At 46.1% G+C, this 16,355-nt stretch overlaps 1 protein-coding gene across 2 annotated transcripts in view; it reads left to right on the forward strand.

The window, feature by feature from the left end:
- Positions 1–16,355, forward strand: part of ANO2 (anoctamin 2) — a 391,756-nt gene that overhangs the window by 92,125 nt on the left and 283,276 nt on the right. For both annotated transcript variants that reach the window (XM_088478973.1, XM_088478974.1), the window contains one exon: positions 16,135–16,233. In XM_088478973.1, the coding sequence (XP_088335099.1) occupies positions 16,135–16,233 (99 nt within the window). The remainder of the gene's footprint in view (positions 1–16,134; positions 16,234–16,355) is intronic.

Raw genomic sequence — 16,355 nt, forward strand, 5'->3', positions numbered from 1 at the left:
CGCCTACATGGAGTATGCCTGCCGATTGGGCCCTGCTCCCCTTCAGCTAATGCCGGGCCCAGCCGTGGAGAGACAGCTAAGCAGCAGCCACAGCGCTGGTCGCTCAGGCAGTCCAGAAGTCACGGGGGTGATTTCAGCTTCGCGTCCTGTGCGGAGAAGCAGGAGGTGGGGCTGGACGGCTCAGACTAATGTGCAGCCGCTCTCTATGACTCAGAACCGTATCCGCCTAGAGAGCAGAGCAAAGACTTCGGCCAGGACCCCGAGGAGGGCAGCCGGAGTATGTAGCGGAGGCACGGGAAAGTGACAGGGAGCAGCCACAGCAGGAGGAGTAAAAAGGTGACATACGAGTATATCACAGGCCTATCTTTTACTGTGCACATACTGTCTTCCCTGTCACTATGTCTGCACTGTCTCCCCTCCCTGTCCCCCTGTGTATATACAGTCCTCCCCTCCCTGTCCCCCTGTGTATATACAGTCCTCTCCTCCCTGTCCCCCTGTGTATATACAGTCCTCCCCTCCCTGTCCCCCTGTGTATATACAGTCCTCCCCTCCCTATCCCTCTGTGTATAGTCCTCCCTCCCTGTCACCCTATGTATATATAGTCCTCCCCTCCCTGTCCCCCTATGTATATACAGTTCTCCCCTTCCTGTCCCCCTGTGTATATACAGTCCTCCCCTCCCTGTCCCCCTGTGTATATACAGTCCTCCCCTCCCTGTCCGCCTGTGTATATACAGTCCTCCCCTCCCTGTCCCCCTGTGTATATACAGTCCTCCCCTCCCTGTCCCCCTGTGTATATACAGTCCTCCCCTCCCTGTCCCCCTGTGTATATACAGTCCTCCCCTCCCTGTCCCCATGTGTATATACAGTCCTCCCCTCCCTGTCCCCATGTGTATATACAGTCCTCCCCTCCCTGTCCCCCTGTGTATATACAGTCCTCCCCTCCCTGTCCCCCTGTGTATATGCAGTCCTCCCCTCCCTGTCCCCCTGTGTATATACAGTCCTCCCCTCCCTGTCCCCCTGTGTATATGCAGTCCTCCCCTCCCTGTCCCCCTGTGTATATACAGTCCTCCCCTCCCTGTCCCCGTGTATATACCGTCCTCCCCTCCCTGTTCCTATGTGTGTACTGTCCTTCATACTAATATATATATATATATGTATATATATATATATAATCTCAACTTTTATTGATAGGGGCCCCCACAGACCTTAATCCGGCCCTGGACACCAAGTGGTAAATTTACTAAGGGTCGAGTTTGTGTGAGTTTGAGTGTAACATACCGATTCCAGGCACTTACCCCGATAGTTAGGGTTAGGTAATTACCCCGATGGTTAGGCTTAGGCACCAAAAGGAGGGTTAGGGTGAAGATTAGAGCAAAAAAAAATAAAAATCATGTGTCGACCATTTGTGTGCCGACCATTTTCATGACAAGCTTTTGACCCTGTTGACCATTTGTACCTGTCAACCTTCTTACATGTCTACCTTTAGTATGTTGACCTTTTGTCCCTGTTGAAATTTTGTCCCAGTCTACCTATTGACTGTCGACCTTTTTACTGTCTATCTGTTAATCCACACCCGTCCAAAATGCCACAACTAACCTTTGTTATTCTGTCTGCTTTTTTGTGTACCTTGTATGGTCCTCTCTTAAGTTATGACCTGTATTCTCCATTACCCAGTGCTGCGGAGCTCTGTGGCACCTTTCAAATGAATCATAATAACAATAATAATAATAACAAAGTGATTGCATGTACTGTACATTATGGATCAGCCGTGTGCCCATAAGTGGATGTCAAGCAAATACTTTTAATTGCTAGGGAACACTGAGCCGTTATGACCTCAATAAAAGGTTTTTCCAGTCTGGAATATATTCCTATGGGAATATTCTGTAATTATTTATTTCATTTTGTTGAATGGGAGGAAGCTAAAATTAATAGTATTGCTACCAGGTCAGGACCGAAACTAGAATTGTTGTCACCTGGGGGAAGACAGTAATTTAGCGTCTATCCCCTGGTAGTTCCCCCATAGTAATGCCCCCTTCAGCAGTGCCCCTATAGTAATGCCCCTGTAGTAGTTCCCATATGGTAATGTCCCCATAGTAATGCCATCTGTAGTAGTGCCCATATGGTAATGCCCCTGTAGTAGTGCCCATATGGTAATGCCCCTGTAGTAGTGCCCATAAAGTAATGCCCCTGTAGTAGTGCCCATATGGTAATGCCCCTGTAGTAGTGCCCATATGGTAATGCCCCTGTAGTAGTGCCCATAAAGTAATGCCCCTGTAGTAGTGCCCATATGGTAATGCCCCCATAGTAATGCCCCTGTAGTAGTGCCCATATGGTAATGCCCCTGTATACTTACCTTATACCCCGCTCCTGCATCCGCTGCCGTCCGGTCCGCCCAGCTGCTCCTCGGAACTATGGGAGAGATGTAGTGTCCGTGGGGAGAGCCAGAACCTGGAGTTCAGGAGAGAACTCCAGCCTCCAGCTACCGCGGCGCTGCAGGAAGGAGCCGGGTGGTAATAAAATCTCAGCGGGTGTCCGGCTTGGAGCTCCCCTGCAGCTGGAGGACACTGGCGGCGGGTGCAGCAGCGCATCCGGTGCGCGTGCACCTCCAGTCCCCCTCCCTAGTTGTGGCCCTGACCAGGTATGTCTGCTGTCACTTCAGGTTCTGTTTATATATACAATATATAAATTATATTACATATTTTGCTGCTGGCTGCTATAACTGCACTGTACTGATTATACAATTAGGTAAAACACCTAAACATAGCCAGGATAGAGTTTTTGTTACATAATGATCACACTAGGCCACGTCCAAATGATGAAACGCGTAGGGACCTGGCCTAGCGTGATCATTATGTGATACGGGATCATCGGCTATGCATGCTGGTTTTGCCCGGGGAGCCTTTCAACTCGCGGTGGACTGCCACCGTTGGTATGTGATTCATTACTTATTTTCTGTAAATGTTTGGATAATGCACTATGCGCGGCACCCTTTGTTTCCTTTTCTGTTAGAATTTGTTAACCCGACTGTGGATACGGGTATTTTATAAAGGGGACGGTGCCAGCCTAATACATATGACAGTGCAAACAGACGGGACTGATTATTAACTCTGTGATTGATCTGCGCACCAATTATTTATTTATATATATATATATATATATATACATATACATACATATATATATAGACACACACACATATATACACATATATAAACACCCACACACATATATATATATATATATATACACACACACACACACACATATAGACACATATATAGATAGACACAGATATATATACACACATATATACATATATATATATATATACATACATATACACATGTATACATACATATACATAGCGTTCCCGCTAGGCTGTTTTAGCAGGGCGCCGCACCCTGCCCTATTTCTGAAGGGCAGAAAGCACCCTGCTCTCCAGCGCGGCGCCCCGCTGAGGCAGCCTGAGGGTGGTGCAGTGGTCACTACCGGGAATGGATGTTGCGCGCATGCGCCCGGCATCCATTCACTGTGACCGCAGCGCTTGGGGGCTGCCCGGCATGTCCGTAAGTGCTGGGCACGCCCCCAGGAGTGACGACAAGGGGGCACATCATTAAGACACGCCCCCTTTTCTTTGGCCATGCCCTCTGTTCGAGCACGCACAGAAGTGCCCTGTCTCTAGGTCCGGCGCCCTGCCACGCATATATATATATATATATATATATATATATATGGATACAGATTCACATAAACATTGCTGCTTCTCCTTGTTTCAGAGGCAGCAGCAGCACCAGCAGAAGTTGGACCAGTGCGATTTGCGGGTCTGAAGAGGGGACGGAGGCAAATGCCAGGAGGGGCGGGGCTTAATCGCGGGGCACTGTTAAAAGAAAAAAGAGTTCATCAAGGGGATCAAGGGGGATGTGGCCGGGGGCTGGGGACAGTGTGTGGGGGCCCCTATGGGAGCCCCGGGACAACTGCCCCTTTTAACATGTGATTGATTCATCGATCTCAAGTGCTACCATTTGACTAATCACCTATGAGTATATAGGTGGCCATTAATGGACATGCTGTCAGCCTCCTGAAGAAGCTGGGTGGTTTATTTTGCCCAGTCAAACGTGTTGAGACCTTTTCTGCATTCCTGTATATACAACTGGACTATCATTTGGACCCTGCTTCATTCCTCCCTGGACCCACTGGCAAGCGCTGGAACTATTCTATGTGGATCTCCCCAACAGCCTACAAAGTTTTGCGTCTTGGATGCTAAGGTCTGTGCTGGTGACTGTGATACCACATCATGGTAAATAAGTGATTGCCTCTCATCTAACTTCATTATTTGGGACATATTGGAGGTGGTCCTAGGTCCAGCTCTAATAATACAGGAGCAGATATTCACTTGTGTAATTTGATATGCATATGTGTTGCTTTTTAATAAATTAATGTACTTTTCTCATAACACCGTCCATCCTTTATAGCACTGGTTATTTTGGTTTATGTGTTTACTTTTTTTTAGGGACTGACTATCCCTTGTTGCCAGCTGCCTTGTGACAGCGCGTATACAACAATTTGATTTTATGCCCCCGTCGCCCTGCCTATAATCCAGCCCTGCCTATGTCTCTCATTTCTGTCCTTCCTCTCTTTCACCTCTGTCCCCTACCCTCTTGTCTCTCTCATCTCTGTCCCCCTCCCATCTTTCTCATCTATGTCCCCCATCTGTATATCTCCCATCTCTTACCCCCTCCAGGGCCATCTCTTCCATTGGGCTTGTTGGGCAGTTGCCCAAGGGCCCGAAGCTTGTAGAGGCCCTCCAACCCGCCCCCTGCTGCCACGGCCAGTTGGTAAATTTGTGATATTTTTATAAGCCGGTGCACTGTATTCTGATCTAACCTACCCCCGGTGACGAGTCTCTCTGCATGTGTGGGAGGCCTGATGGGCATGCAGGAGGGTTTAATTTTATTGACCATTTATATTTTTTTTTCATGAATGGGTGGGTAGGGGCCCCAGTGCATTGCTTTGTCCAGGGCCCACACTGCTGTTAATACAACCCTTGACCCCCTCCACTTTCTCCTCTCTCATCTCTGTCCCCCTCCCGTCTCTCTCATCTCTGGGAATCACATATTAGATGGTGTTGTGGCAAATTGCTCTATCTTTGTTATATAGTAATAGTATATCTTGCACAATATAATCTGATAAAATAGTCACTGATATGATGTGACATTGATGCTGATTCTGAGTCGCACTCAATAGCACACACAGTAGCATCTCCCCGTCAGTGAGTTTGTGCAAATTCATACAACCACACAAGTGAGCGCTATAAGAATAATCACATGTTCATTTAATAAAGCATTAAACCATAAAAACATTACTAGAACCACCCAAAGTGGTCAAAAAATAAATAAACAATGAATAATGAATATAATGAGAAGATAAATTGAATTCTGATTAATAGTCACTGTTGGTCTTGACAAAGGTCTGTCCAGGGACCGAAACATCGACATGTACCCTGTTATTGTATTGCCGTGAGTAACAATAAAGGACGGCATTTTTGTGGTGCCATTATATATATATATATAATATATATATATATACACACACACACACATACTGCATCACCTCAGTTTCTGTCTACCCCTCTCTAGCCGCTACTCCACCTTCCTCTCTGCCTACAGCTGTCCCTCTCCACCCCCTCTCTGTGTTTGCTATTGTCTCCACCCCCACACTGCTCTCTCCTTTTCCTACATTCTTGCTCCACCCCTGGTCTGCCGCCCCCCCCCCTCCCGTTACGTCTCACGGTCACCTCATACGTACAATGTTCCCTCTGGCTCTAGTCCTCTTCCTTCTCCTCTGTTGCTAGGCTAGAGTCTGTCTTGTTTTTCTAGCAGTGGGAGCCATCGGGGTGCACACCCCAGTTCCTAACACACATGCATGTTGGAGAACGGACAGACCTTAGAGAATTCGTATATAGATACACATATCTCTTGCTTACAAGCGTTTTATACAGAGAGGAAGATGATTTGTTATCCACCTGATCACATCACACAAAACAATATTAAGAATTGAACTTGGAGGTAAAATGTATTCATTTACAATTCCATTTCTGAAGCAACAAAGGTCTCTCCAAAACACCTCATTTTATCAGCTGGGTGAATTTTATTAGCCCTAAAATAAGACCATAATTGTACTGGAAGGAAAATGGAGGCTTGGAATGCAAGGAATATAATAAAACTATATGATCTTTTTTATGATTCATTTTATTTCCTACATCAGAACTCAGCGGCATGCTCTCCCAATATAAACATTATGGATTTGTGAGCTAGAATCCAGTTATATAAGGCTTTAAAATATGTGATAGGAAACAGAGTGTTTAATGTTTTGAAATTGTCAGTTTTACAAAAGGATTTGTGAGCGTCTCCCTGGAGCTCCACATCAGGGGCGGATTACTATAGGAGTTTAGGGCTATAAGAGGGTCCACGTTTTCCCCGATTTAAAATCAGCAGTACAGTATATGTGACGTACACAAGAGGATACCTTATACTGTATTCCTAAGTACATAGACATTCTTCGTCTTCATTGCAAAATACTTGAAGAAAATTTGCTGTGTTCCTTAGATTTCAGCAAATAGAGATACTAATATCTTATGTTGTGTTTGTGATCTAGCACAAACAAGTGTACTTGAATCCAGGCCCATGGTTTTTACATTACCAAGGGCAGAGCTGGCGCTACCATTAAGCAGCTGCCAAGGGTGCCGGGTCCTAGGGGGCTCCACTGAGGCCACCTAACACTACATTAAGGATGTCTCTGAGAGACATTCTTTTTGTACTTAATGCTTACGCATGTTATAAGCCCCTGATCTCTTACTTTTACTTGGTTAACACTGGCCATCAGAGATGCATTAAGGAAGTGGGCATAGAATGCACGTGCTCCATGTCCACCTCTCTCAGGGGGCACACCAGCCTTTTATTACAGCTGCAGATCAGGATTGCACAGCAAGCTTGAGAAATTGAAAAGGAAAAGGGGTGTCAGTGCCAGCACCAAGGGAGAGAGGAGGGAAGAAACTGCTGCAGACTGTGTAAGTACCCAGAGAGATGATGAATATCCATCCTGTAAGGTAAGAGGGAGGGACACTATTTTGCCTGTCTGTATTTGTCTAAGTGTGTGACTGTATGTCTATATGTGTGCCACTATGTATGCATGTATGTATACAGATGTGTCCACATACATCTAGCCTCCTTGCGCGTTAAATAACCCTTCTAGTCGCGCCATACCGTGGCATGACTCGGTAGCGCTAAGCATCTTTTTACACAACTTTTTAACTTCAAATGCTTCTGCTGATTAAAATGATATGCAGCATGCCTTTGTTCTGTGTGCGACTGCGGGTGTAACTGCAAGCGAAACGCTGTGCTACAGTGTCACAGCCACTGTGCGAATAAGACGTATTTGAAGGTAAAAAGTCGCACGAAAATAAGCTCGCTGCTACCGAGTCACACGGCACTCATGCGTTATGTAAAGCAACCTGCACAGATTTACTGTATGTGGACACATCTGTATGTGTATGTGTGTGACTGTATGTGTATATGTGTGTGACTGTATGTATGTGTATAAGTGTGCGTGAGACTAAAGGGGAGATGTATGAAACTTTCAAGAGAGAAGTTGCCCATAGCAACCAATCAGCTTATGACTATAATCTAGCACAGTCTATTAAATGACAGAAGCTGATTGGATGCTATGGGCAACTTCTCCACTTTATCTCTCTCAAAGGTTTGTTACATCTCCCTTTATGTGTGTAGCAGTATGTATGTATAATATATATGTGTGTGATATACTGTATATTCATGCATATCCCCCAACCATACTAATTTTGGTGGTACAGTCCTGCTTTTAGGATCCCACCTGTGGGCAGCAGTGTCCCCCAAATTTGTGTGCATCTGCTGTGCACACGAAGCTGGGGGCAGTCCAGCAGCTGGGCAAGTGTGAAATGAAATGGGGGCATGAAGTGTGGCCATACCTTTTTTTCCCATGCCCCAAATGTTGATCCTTGGGGCCCCCCTGGCTCTCCAAAGCCTTAATCCAGCCCTGCTGGCCGTTTTTCATTGCCTTAGTGACAGACAGTACTAAAGGCGTAGGGGGACTGCTGCAGTAAGCCAGGTAGCAGCAACTGTCCCCTTCCCTCCCAGTCAGTGACTTTGTGATTCACTGCTCCCCCCCAGAAGTAGCAAGGAGGAGGAGCTGCATGCAGACTACCGACAGAACGGCCAGCTATTGCCTTACTTTGCTCCATTCTCTCCTCTCACTACAGACACATACTGTAATGTTGTTGGAAATGAGGTGTGTGCAGGTACCAGGCACTCAGACGGGGGTGTAGCTATATACCAGAGACTCAGGTGTCTCTGACACAGAGGTGCAGCTGGAGGACAAGTTGCTTGGACTGATTTGTTCTTACCGGAAGTTGCCAGTGTGGAAGGCTGCCACCACTTGGGCTCTCAGGATGGACTTGTTGATGGCTATACATGCCCCAGGGGCCATGGACCACAGGAAGCACCCCAGCCTCTCGTTGCCCCTTGTCTCCTCCAGCATCTCGCACATGCTGGCCACCTGCTCTGGGGAGAAGTTGAGGGTGGGAAGCTGGGACATGGTTAACTCTTCTGAGGCTCAGTCATGTCCGCCTGAGGGGAACAATCACTGTATCTCAGTCTCTCATAGTGATCTCTTCCACACCTGCCCACTGTGGCGTTCCGACACTCTCTCCCCTGCCCCAGCAGCAGTGGTGGGGATGAATCCTCCCAGCAGCAAATGCGTCTTATTGCTGCGTCTTCCTCTAGAACAGCAGCCCCCTCTCCAGCCCTGGGATCAATGATACGGTAGCACACTCTGCTTCAGGGAATCTCAGGCTGCACAATCACAGGATCTGCTTTGAGGCCAAGGAGAGAGCTGCTACAAGCGACAGCCGGCGTTTTCAACCAGCAGTGGCTTCGGCGCAGCTGGCCAATCAGCCTGATTCTTATTGGCTGCTGCTGAACGTCACCGCGATCTACCGGTCAATTGTCCGCAGTCAACCAGACGAATGCGATTGACACTTTGGCCATCCCTATCCTATGGTTTAACAGTGCTTTATTATTGGAGATGTGTGCCTACCCATGTGCTTTGGTTTTTTTGTTCTAAATCATTGTCATGTTGTGGTTTTGGCAGAAGCAGCCTCAGGTGTTTTGGTTTTGGATCTGGATTAGCTTGCCTGCCTTTCCGGTAGGCCGGGACCGGCACCTGATATTCGGGAGGCTCCCGGCTAAATCGGGAGGGTAGGCAAGCCTGCCCTGAGCTCTTCAATCACCACATGGGCTTTGGGTGTGGGGATAGTATTGTGCAAATAATATTGTTTTTACAAGCAGACTACAGGTCCCAGCAAGCCTGCCTCAACATGATGACTTTTGTAGAACAAGAAGTGAACAAGCCGGCATGTCTGGACATCAAGGCCCCCTAGCACATATGGGACCTCATTCAGACCCGGTCGCAAGCGCTGAGCACTCGCAAGTGGGTTGATGTTTAGGCCCTGCGCACGCGCAGTGGCCGCACTGCACGTGTGCAAGCCCCGGAGCGAGAGAGAAGGTCTCTCGCTCCGGAGCTCACTACAAAAGGGATGGCTGTCCGACAGCTCGCCCCATTTTGTAGGCGTGGCGGGGGGGGTGGTTTCACAAACAGAGGCGTTCCATAAGGAAAGCCTGCGGTTTTGTGGGTGGCCGCACTGACATCAGCAGTGATGTCAGTGGGGAGCTTCCTGCTCGATCAGAGCAGGAAGCTCCCTGGGGCTTGCGGTTGCCGAGACCCAACCTTAGGGTCTCGTCGCAAGCCCCGATGGTCGCGATGGTCTTGACCATCGCGACCATCAACCTGGTCGGTCGCTAAAGCTGTGGGTGGTAACCCACAGCTTAGCTAGCGACCAGGAGGCCGCACTTCAAAACCCAAGCGGCCGCCCACATTCAGAGCGATCGCTCGCATTTTGCGAGCGCCTCTGAATGAGGCCCATAGTCCACCTGTAAAATTTTTTTAATATTTATTAATTAAACAAAATACATGACACACACACACACACAAATATTGTATACATTTATTGTAAAGAAAAAAAAAACTCTCCACCACACGTCTATACAGCCTGCGATGCTGGATGAACTTTATAGCAGCTCTATATATTATCATATTGCATATTTCCTTTGTATTTCAATGTATTCAATATATAGTGGTATATTTACTAAAGTGAGGGTTTTTAGAAGTGGAGATGTTGCCCATAGCAACCAATCAGATTCTTGTGTCTTATGAATGGATGCTCTGCCATCCTTATCCTATGCAACTTTGGCTTGTAATCATAGGGCAAGTCTTACTCTTCATACGCTGTAAAAAAAAAATATTACCTTATATAAAAAATTAATTAAATGCTCTGTAGCATCAACAGTTTCCTATGTGTAATTGTACAGAACACGGAGGACATTTTATATGGATGGATGTCATAAAACCCCAGTCCTAAGGGGTCTTCTAGCACACACACAACACAATGGGTTAATTATGGTGCTAAGAGTGAGGGGAGCCTATCAGATTGGTATATGGGTTGTTCGGGGGTGGGGTTAGCAGTGTTATAGGGGTTGCTTTCCTAGCTAACGACCTGTTTTCTGGAGTCTTTACCACCCTCCCACCCCTTGATTTGTGGGTGTCGGCTTTAGCGGGGGGGACAGCTTACTGTGGGGTAAATGGGTTTGGATCCCCTAAGGTGCAGGTATTTCATTTAATTGGGTGTTGTTGAGGGCAGAGCCCTGTGGGAGATTGCGGGCACCACAGGTCCTGGTGGGCTACCTTTTTCCCATTGGGGAATGTGAGGGCTGGACCTCAACATGTGAGGGGATGAAATGGGCAGATGTCCACCATCCTTACGATGTGTCTTCTTAAGGGGGGGAAGTTGGCTTCCCCCTTTCGAGTTGTGGGGTTGGGCTGGGATTTTGGGCCTATCCTCATTATGTTATACTTAGACCTATTAGCCTCTTTGTGATGTTTATATTTAATATGATGGATTTCTTACATATTACATGCACATTAATAAATACACTGTCCCTTTGACGCCATACCTCCGGGTCATTTAATAATGAATGATAAATAAAACCTGACATTGTTTAATTGGTAATTCTATTGTCTGTGTCATATTTCTATAGAGTGTGATTGTGGGGGGAATAGGGCAGACGTAGGACGATAGAGGTTGTACTAGCACAGTGGAATGTATACGCCAGACTTAGGGGAATATGTTCAAAATACATATGTGGACAGGACCACCCAGAGAACTGCTGGGCCCCAGAACTAGGGAAGCTAGCCAAGCCCCATCGGGTGTCCTCTGCAAAAACTGACAAGGAAGGAGGCATGTGCTAAGGGGGCGTGGCTGTCCCATATTTAGGGGGTGGTTATGCCTCCCTGCCACGCTTTTGTACTTTATATCTGCCCCTTTAACACCCCTGGATATAGAGGCAGCACTGTGTAAAAAGCACCGTCAATAATAAGCTAGTGGGGCATCTTTAGGTTCAGCTCTCAAACATGCCCTATGTTTCCAAGTTAAGCCAGATCTTTGAAAACCATGTAGTGTAGTTATCTTGTCAAATTAATTAAATTAGCCAGGTGTGCACAAATAAAAAAGCTTAGTCACTGTTATTTCTTTACATTCGTGTACTAGACTATACCGGCATTTCCTCTCGGAGTCTCCCAGAGACTTGTCACCTTCAAGTCAGCAGTAATGCCCTAGAGGCTCCTGCGTGTTTACCAAAGACAACTCGTTACTGGAACTAGATCAAACGTCTTTTACAAAAGAAACTTTTTGGACTGTCAGTTTTAAATTGAAAACTGCATATGAAGCTGAATATAATTATGGTTTGTGCTAGATTGCTTTGACAATTGAATTGAAATATTATGACCTCCTCTTAGTTTGTCTTTGTGTGTGTCTGTACGTTCATGTGTGTAATCGTCCCCATTTGTTCATTTTAGTCCATTCTTGATCAAATCATTTTTTAATTTTTTTTTTTATTAAAATGCTTTAGAATGAATACATTAGAAATATTTTTCATGCTGTATGTATGTTGGCTTGCATTTTGTCGTGTAAATAAAATGCAGAAGTCTTAGTTATACCTCCGGAGTGCCCCGTTTTTGATTGGACAACCCCTAATAGTTGACTTCGAAAGGGAAAGGGCTTGTATGAAAAGGAGCAGATTTTAATCCAAAAGTGGGTGTTTGGGGTAGGATCTAGGCATGTGTTTGGGGTAGGATCTAGGTGTGTGTTTGGGGTAGGATCTAGGCGTGTGTTTGGGGTAGCATCTAGGCAGGCTTTGTGGTAGTAACTAGGTGGGTATTTGGGGTAGGATATAGGAGGGTGTTTGGGGTAGGATCTAGACTATGTTTGGGGTAGAATGTAGGTGGTATTTGTGGTAGAATCTAGGGGGGTGTTTGGAGCAAGATCTAGGGTTTGTTTGGAGTATGATGTAGGCGGGTGTTTTCGGTAGGATTGACTGTAGGTGGGTGTTTGGGAGTAGTAACTAGGTGGGTGTTTGGGGGAGGATCTAGGTGGGTGTTTGGGGTAGTAACTAGGTGTGTGTTTGGGTTAGGATCTAGGAGGGTGTTTGGGGTAGGATCTAGGCATGTGTTTGGGGTAGGATCTAGGCGTGTGTTTGGGGTAGGATCTAGGCGGGTCTTTGTGGTAGTAACTAGGTGGGTATTTGGGGTAGGATATAGGAGGGTGTTTGGGGTAGGATCTAGGCAATGTTTGGGGTAGAATGTAGGTGGTATTTGTGGTAGAATCTAGGGGGGTGTTTGGAGCAAGATCTAGGGTTTGTTTGGAGTATGATGTAGGCGGGTGTTTTCGGTAGGATTGACTGTAGGTGGGTGTTTGGGGGTAGTAACTAGGGGGGTGTTTTGGGGAGGATCTATGTGGGTGTTTGGGGTAGTAACTAGGAGGGTGTTTGGGGTAGGACCTAGGCATGTGTTTGGGGTAGGATCTAGATGGGTGTTTGTGGTTTGTGGAGTTACACCAATGTTTCTAAACAGTAGGCACTTAAAGGACCAGACATTAAAAATATTTAATAAATAACTGACTGTTACACCAAAGTTTTTAACTTGATCTGATATTGCAGTTATCTGTGCTAAATTAATTGATGTTAATTGATTTTTTCTTTGAGAAAAAGACCCCTCTTTCATCCACCTATACTCAAATCGCTCCAAATAGTCCAATTAAGCCGCGCCAAGCGTCCCACTAAAGACTTTTTTCCACAAAATATGCTTCTTATTCATATCACTTATGTAACAAAAGTACAATGCAATGGTGCCCTGACTACTGACGCTGGCATTTCATGTAGCTTCTGTGACACTCAGACACTAACCTGGGTAAAAAGGCAAAACACAAAGGTCCAGTATGACTGGGCCATGCCTAGGGCCACGTATCATATTGCTTAATCTGCGACTTTATATCAATTCTTTCATAGCAAAAATACAATTCCTAAGTCCCTAGGCATTATTCAGGTTGGATCGCACGGATGCATCCGCACGCAGCCGGACGATGTTTGTGCTCTGCGCATGCGTATGCCTCACAGTGCGTGTTCGCGAACCGGCAGTTGCGATCAAGAAGCGATCAAAGGTGAGCACGCAGTTCAATAGCCTAGTGATTGACATGAAGTGACTGTTTAATGGTGGAGAGGGGGGTGGTCGAAGTTTGAACGCGGTTACAGGGGCATGCATAATTAAGCCCCAGCGATTGCATACGCTGGCAGAGGTCTAGATGGCGACAGGAAGTTTAGCAGTTTGTGAGATAGGGACAACCACAACCGGGCGAATGGTTCCGATGTTACTTGATGTTACCGATGTTTTTGCTGACTTGCGGATGCATGTCATGGGAAGTGGGCGGCTTTATACAGTGATGGGCGTCTTGGTATAGTGCTGCGGTTGCCGTGCGATTGCATTCATCAGCTTACTCAGGCTGGCCGGCTTGCGAGCCCAGAACACAGCGTACGTCCACACAGTCTCTGGGCTGGCCACTCCTGGGAAACAGGGCGTACACGTCCCCATTTCCGGGAACGCCAGCCGCCCCCGCACCGCCCCTTAAATGCCTCTGCCTGTCATTCAAGGGCTTGGGTGTGATTGAGCAGGACACATTTGCACACTCGGAGAATGGGTCCTGCGCATGCGCAGATTCCTTATAATCGTGAATCTGCGTTCACTGCTGATTCAAGCCCTATATGCGAACTTGTATGTGGCTATGATGCAAATGAGATGCAAATTTCAGGAAAGAGTAGGAAAGTACAGGAATCACTACCTGTAGTGAAGTCAGAGGACACATAACTGTACTGCCATAGTAAATGAAATGGAAAGAAACTTTTGTACCAGATGGAAGGGATCATATTGGAGGGTATGGAGTTAAGAGCTTTTCTGTATAATGAGAATGTGTGGGTATTAATGAAATATAAGCCTTAAAGTAACGTACAAGCTGTTTACGCATGTTTAATGCAAAATTAAGTACTACAGCTACTTAAGAAGTCTGTAAAGCAGGAGATATATCAGAGTCATTTTCTGCTTACCGAATAACATCGCTTGCAGCAGCCATTCACACAGATTTCAATGGGGACGTTGTTATGGGGCTATTTAATAAAGCCTAGTATTGCAGTCTATTACATTTCTTTCAGTTTACACATGTGTTGCCTGTTGGTGCACATGTGCAGTTGCTTACCCGGGTCTGAACCCAGAGGTAGATAGCATTAGGTATAGGCAATACTTCTTCCTCATTGCTGGGATGGGCTCTTAGTGGACCTCATGTCTCAGCGTTTGCCCCTTCATAAGCAGTCCTGAATTTTTTTTCGAAATACCTGCGTTATGTGATGATAAGGAATGCAACTTTTCGGGGCCATATTGACATAATTAATGAATAGGGCCCATAGTCATGCAAGATGGGAGTTTTTATTCTTATCGAGGATTGGTGAGATTTTATAGTGATTTTGGAGAGATGTTTGCTCTATAAATTTGATGGCTGTTATTAAGTACGTATTCTGCACAGATGTAGCCCTACACCCATAAATGGCTTAACACCCGCCATTAATGCAACTAGTCTTACTTTTGGTCCAACTGACATTTAGTGCAGTGAATGTATATGGATAAAGCTTTCTCTATAGTGATCAATACATTATTATTGTGAAGTCTGCAGAAGTTTTGTGTACTGGGCCTGATTCAGACCTGGACTCTAAGAAGCGGTCGCTTCCTTCTCAGTGTATGCAAATTCGGAACACACCCAGCAAGGCAGGCGATCGCATGGCAAGGCATAAGCACGCCCACTATGTCTTGGCATGCATTCACTTTGTGTATGCAGATGCCCACCAGCCTGTCTTAAGACGCCCACTAGCGCACGTCATCTCCAGGAAGTGTATGTAACCATCGGTACATCAGATACCATCGGAAGCGAATGCAGCGCTTGAGGTTGACTTTACCCCCCTACCGCAAGCACTGCGAGCACTTCAGTGTATAAACCAGCCAGGTGACGTGTACTATCTATGATGCTGCCTATTAATATTGCACGCCTCTGAAATGGGGTTAAGACGCTCAGACACGCCTGCGTTCGCACCTCCACTCCCCCTGTGTCTAGTGGCCTGCCCCTGTTACCACCCATAAACGGCTTGTCCTGTCACTCATGCAGCTGGGCTGTCTATGCTGGGCGAGCGAATGCTTCCCGATCTTTCGCAGTGGTTCACGCATGCGCACTGCGACGCATGCGCACAATACGAACCATCGGCAACTACGAGCGAACGCTTCTTAGCGTCCAGGTCTGAATCAGGTCCACTGTTTGATGAATGCAGCGCACATCCAAATACCATGGTCATATATATATATAGCTGCTCCTGATTAATTATCCCTTGGCATTGCTATGCCACTGTTTAAAAATGTATTTCTCTTATGGTGTCCAAAACATGTTACCTTTCTCCATGTATGATATTTTGTGGAAATTTACTACTGTACGCTGCATAATAAACCATGGTTTTATACATTTTTACAGTTTTATTTTCTGTTTTGACAGTATACATCTTAGGGCCATAATAATAATAATAATAATAATAATAATAATAATTGTTTTCTTTGTTTTTGCAGAGTAAGAATCAGGGTCTCAATTTTGTAAGAATCCACGCACCATGGCATGTGCTGAGTCGTGAAGCCGAGTTCCTTAAAATTAAGGTGCCCACAAAAAAGGTAAAAAGGACACAATTATTATATTACACTTATTGGGGGGAGATGTATCAAACCTTGGAGAGAGAGAAAGTACCAACCAAACACAGCCTGTGAAGTGACAGTTAGGAGCTGATTGGTTGGTG

The sequence above is a fragment of the Taudactylus pleione genome, unplaced genomic scaffold (assembly GCF_031769625.1).
Source record: "Taudactylus pleione unplaced genomic scaffold, aTauple2 ptg000225l, whole genome shotgun sequence".
NCBI lineage: Eukaryota > Metazoa > Chordata > Amphibia > Anura > Myobatrachidae > Taudactylus > Taudactylus pleione.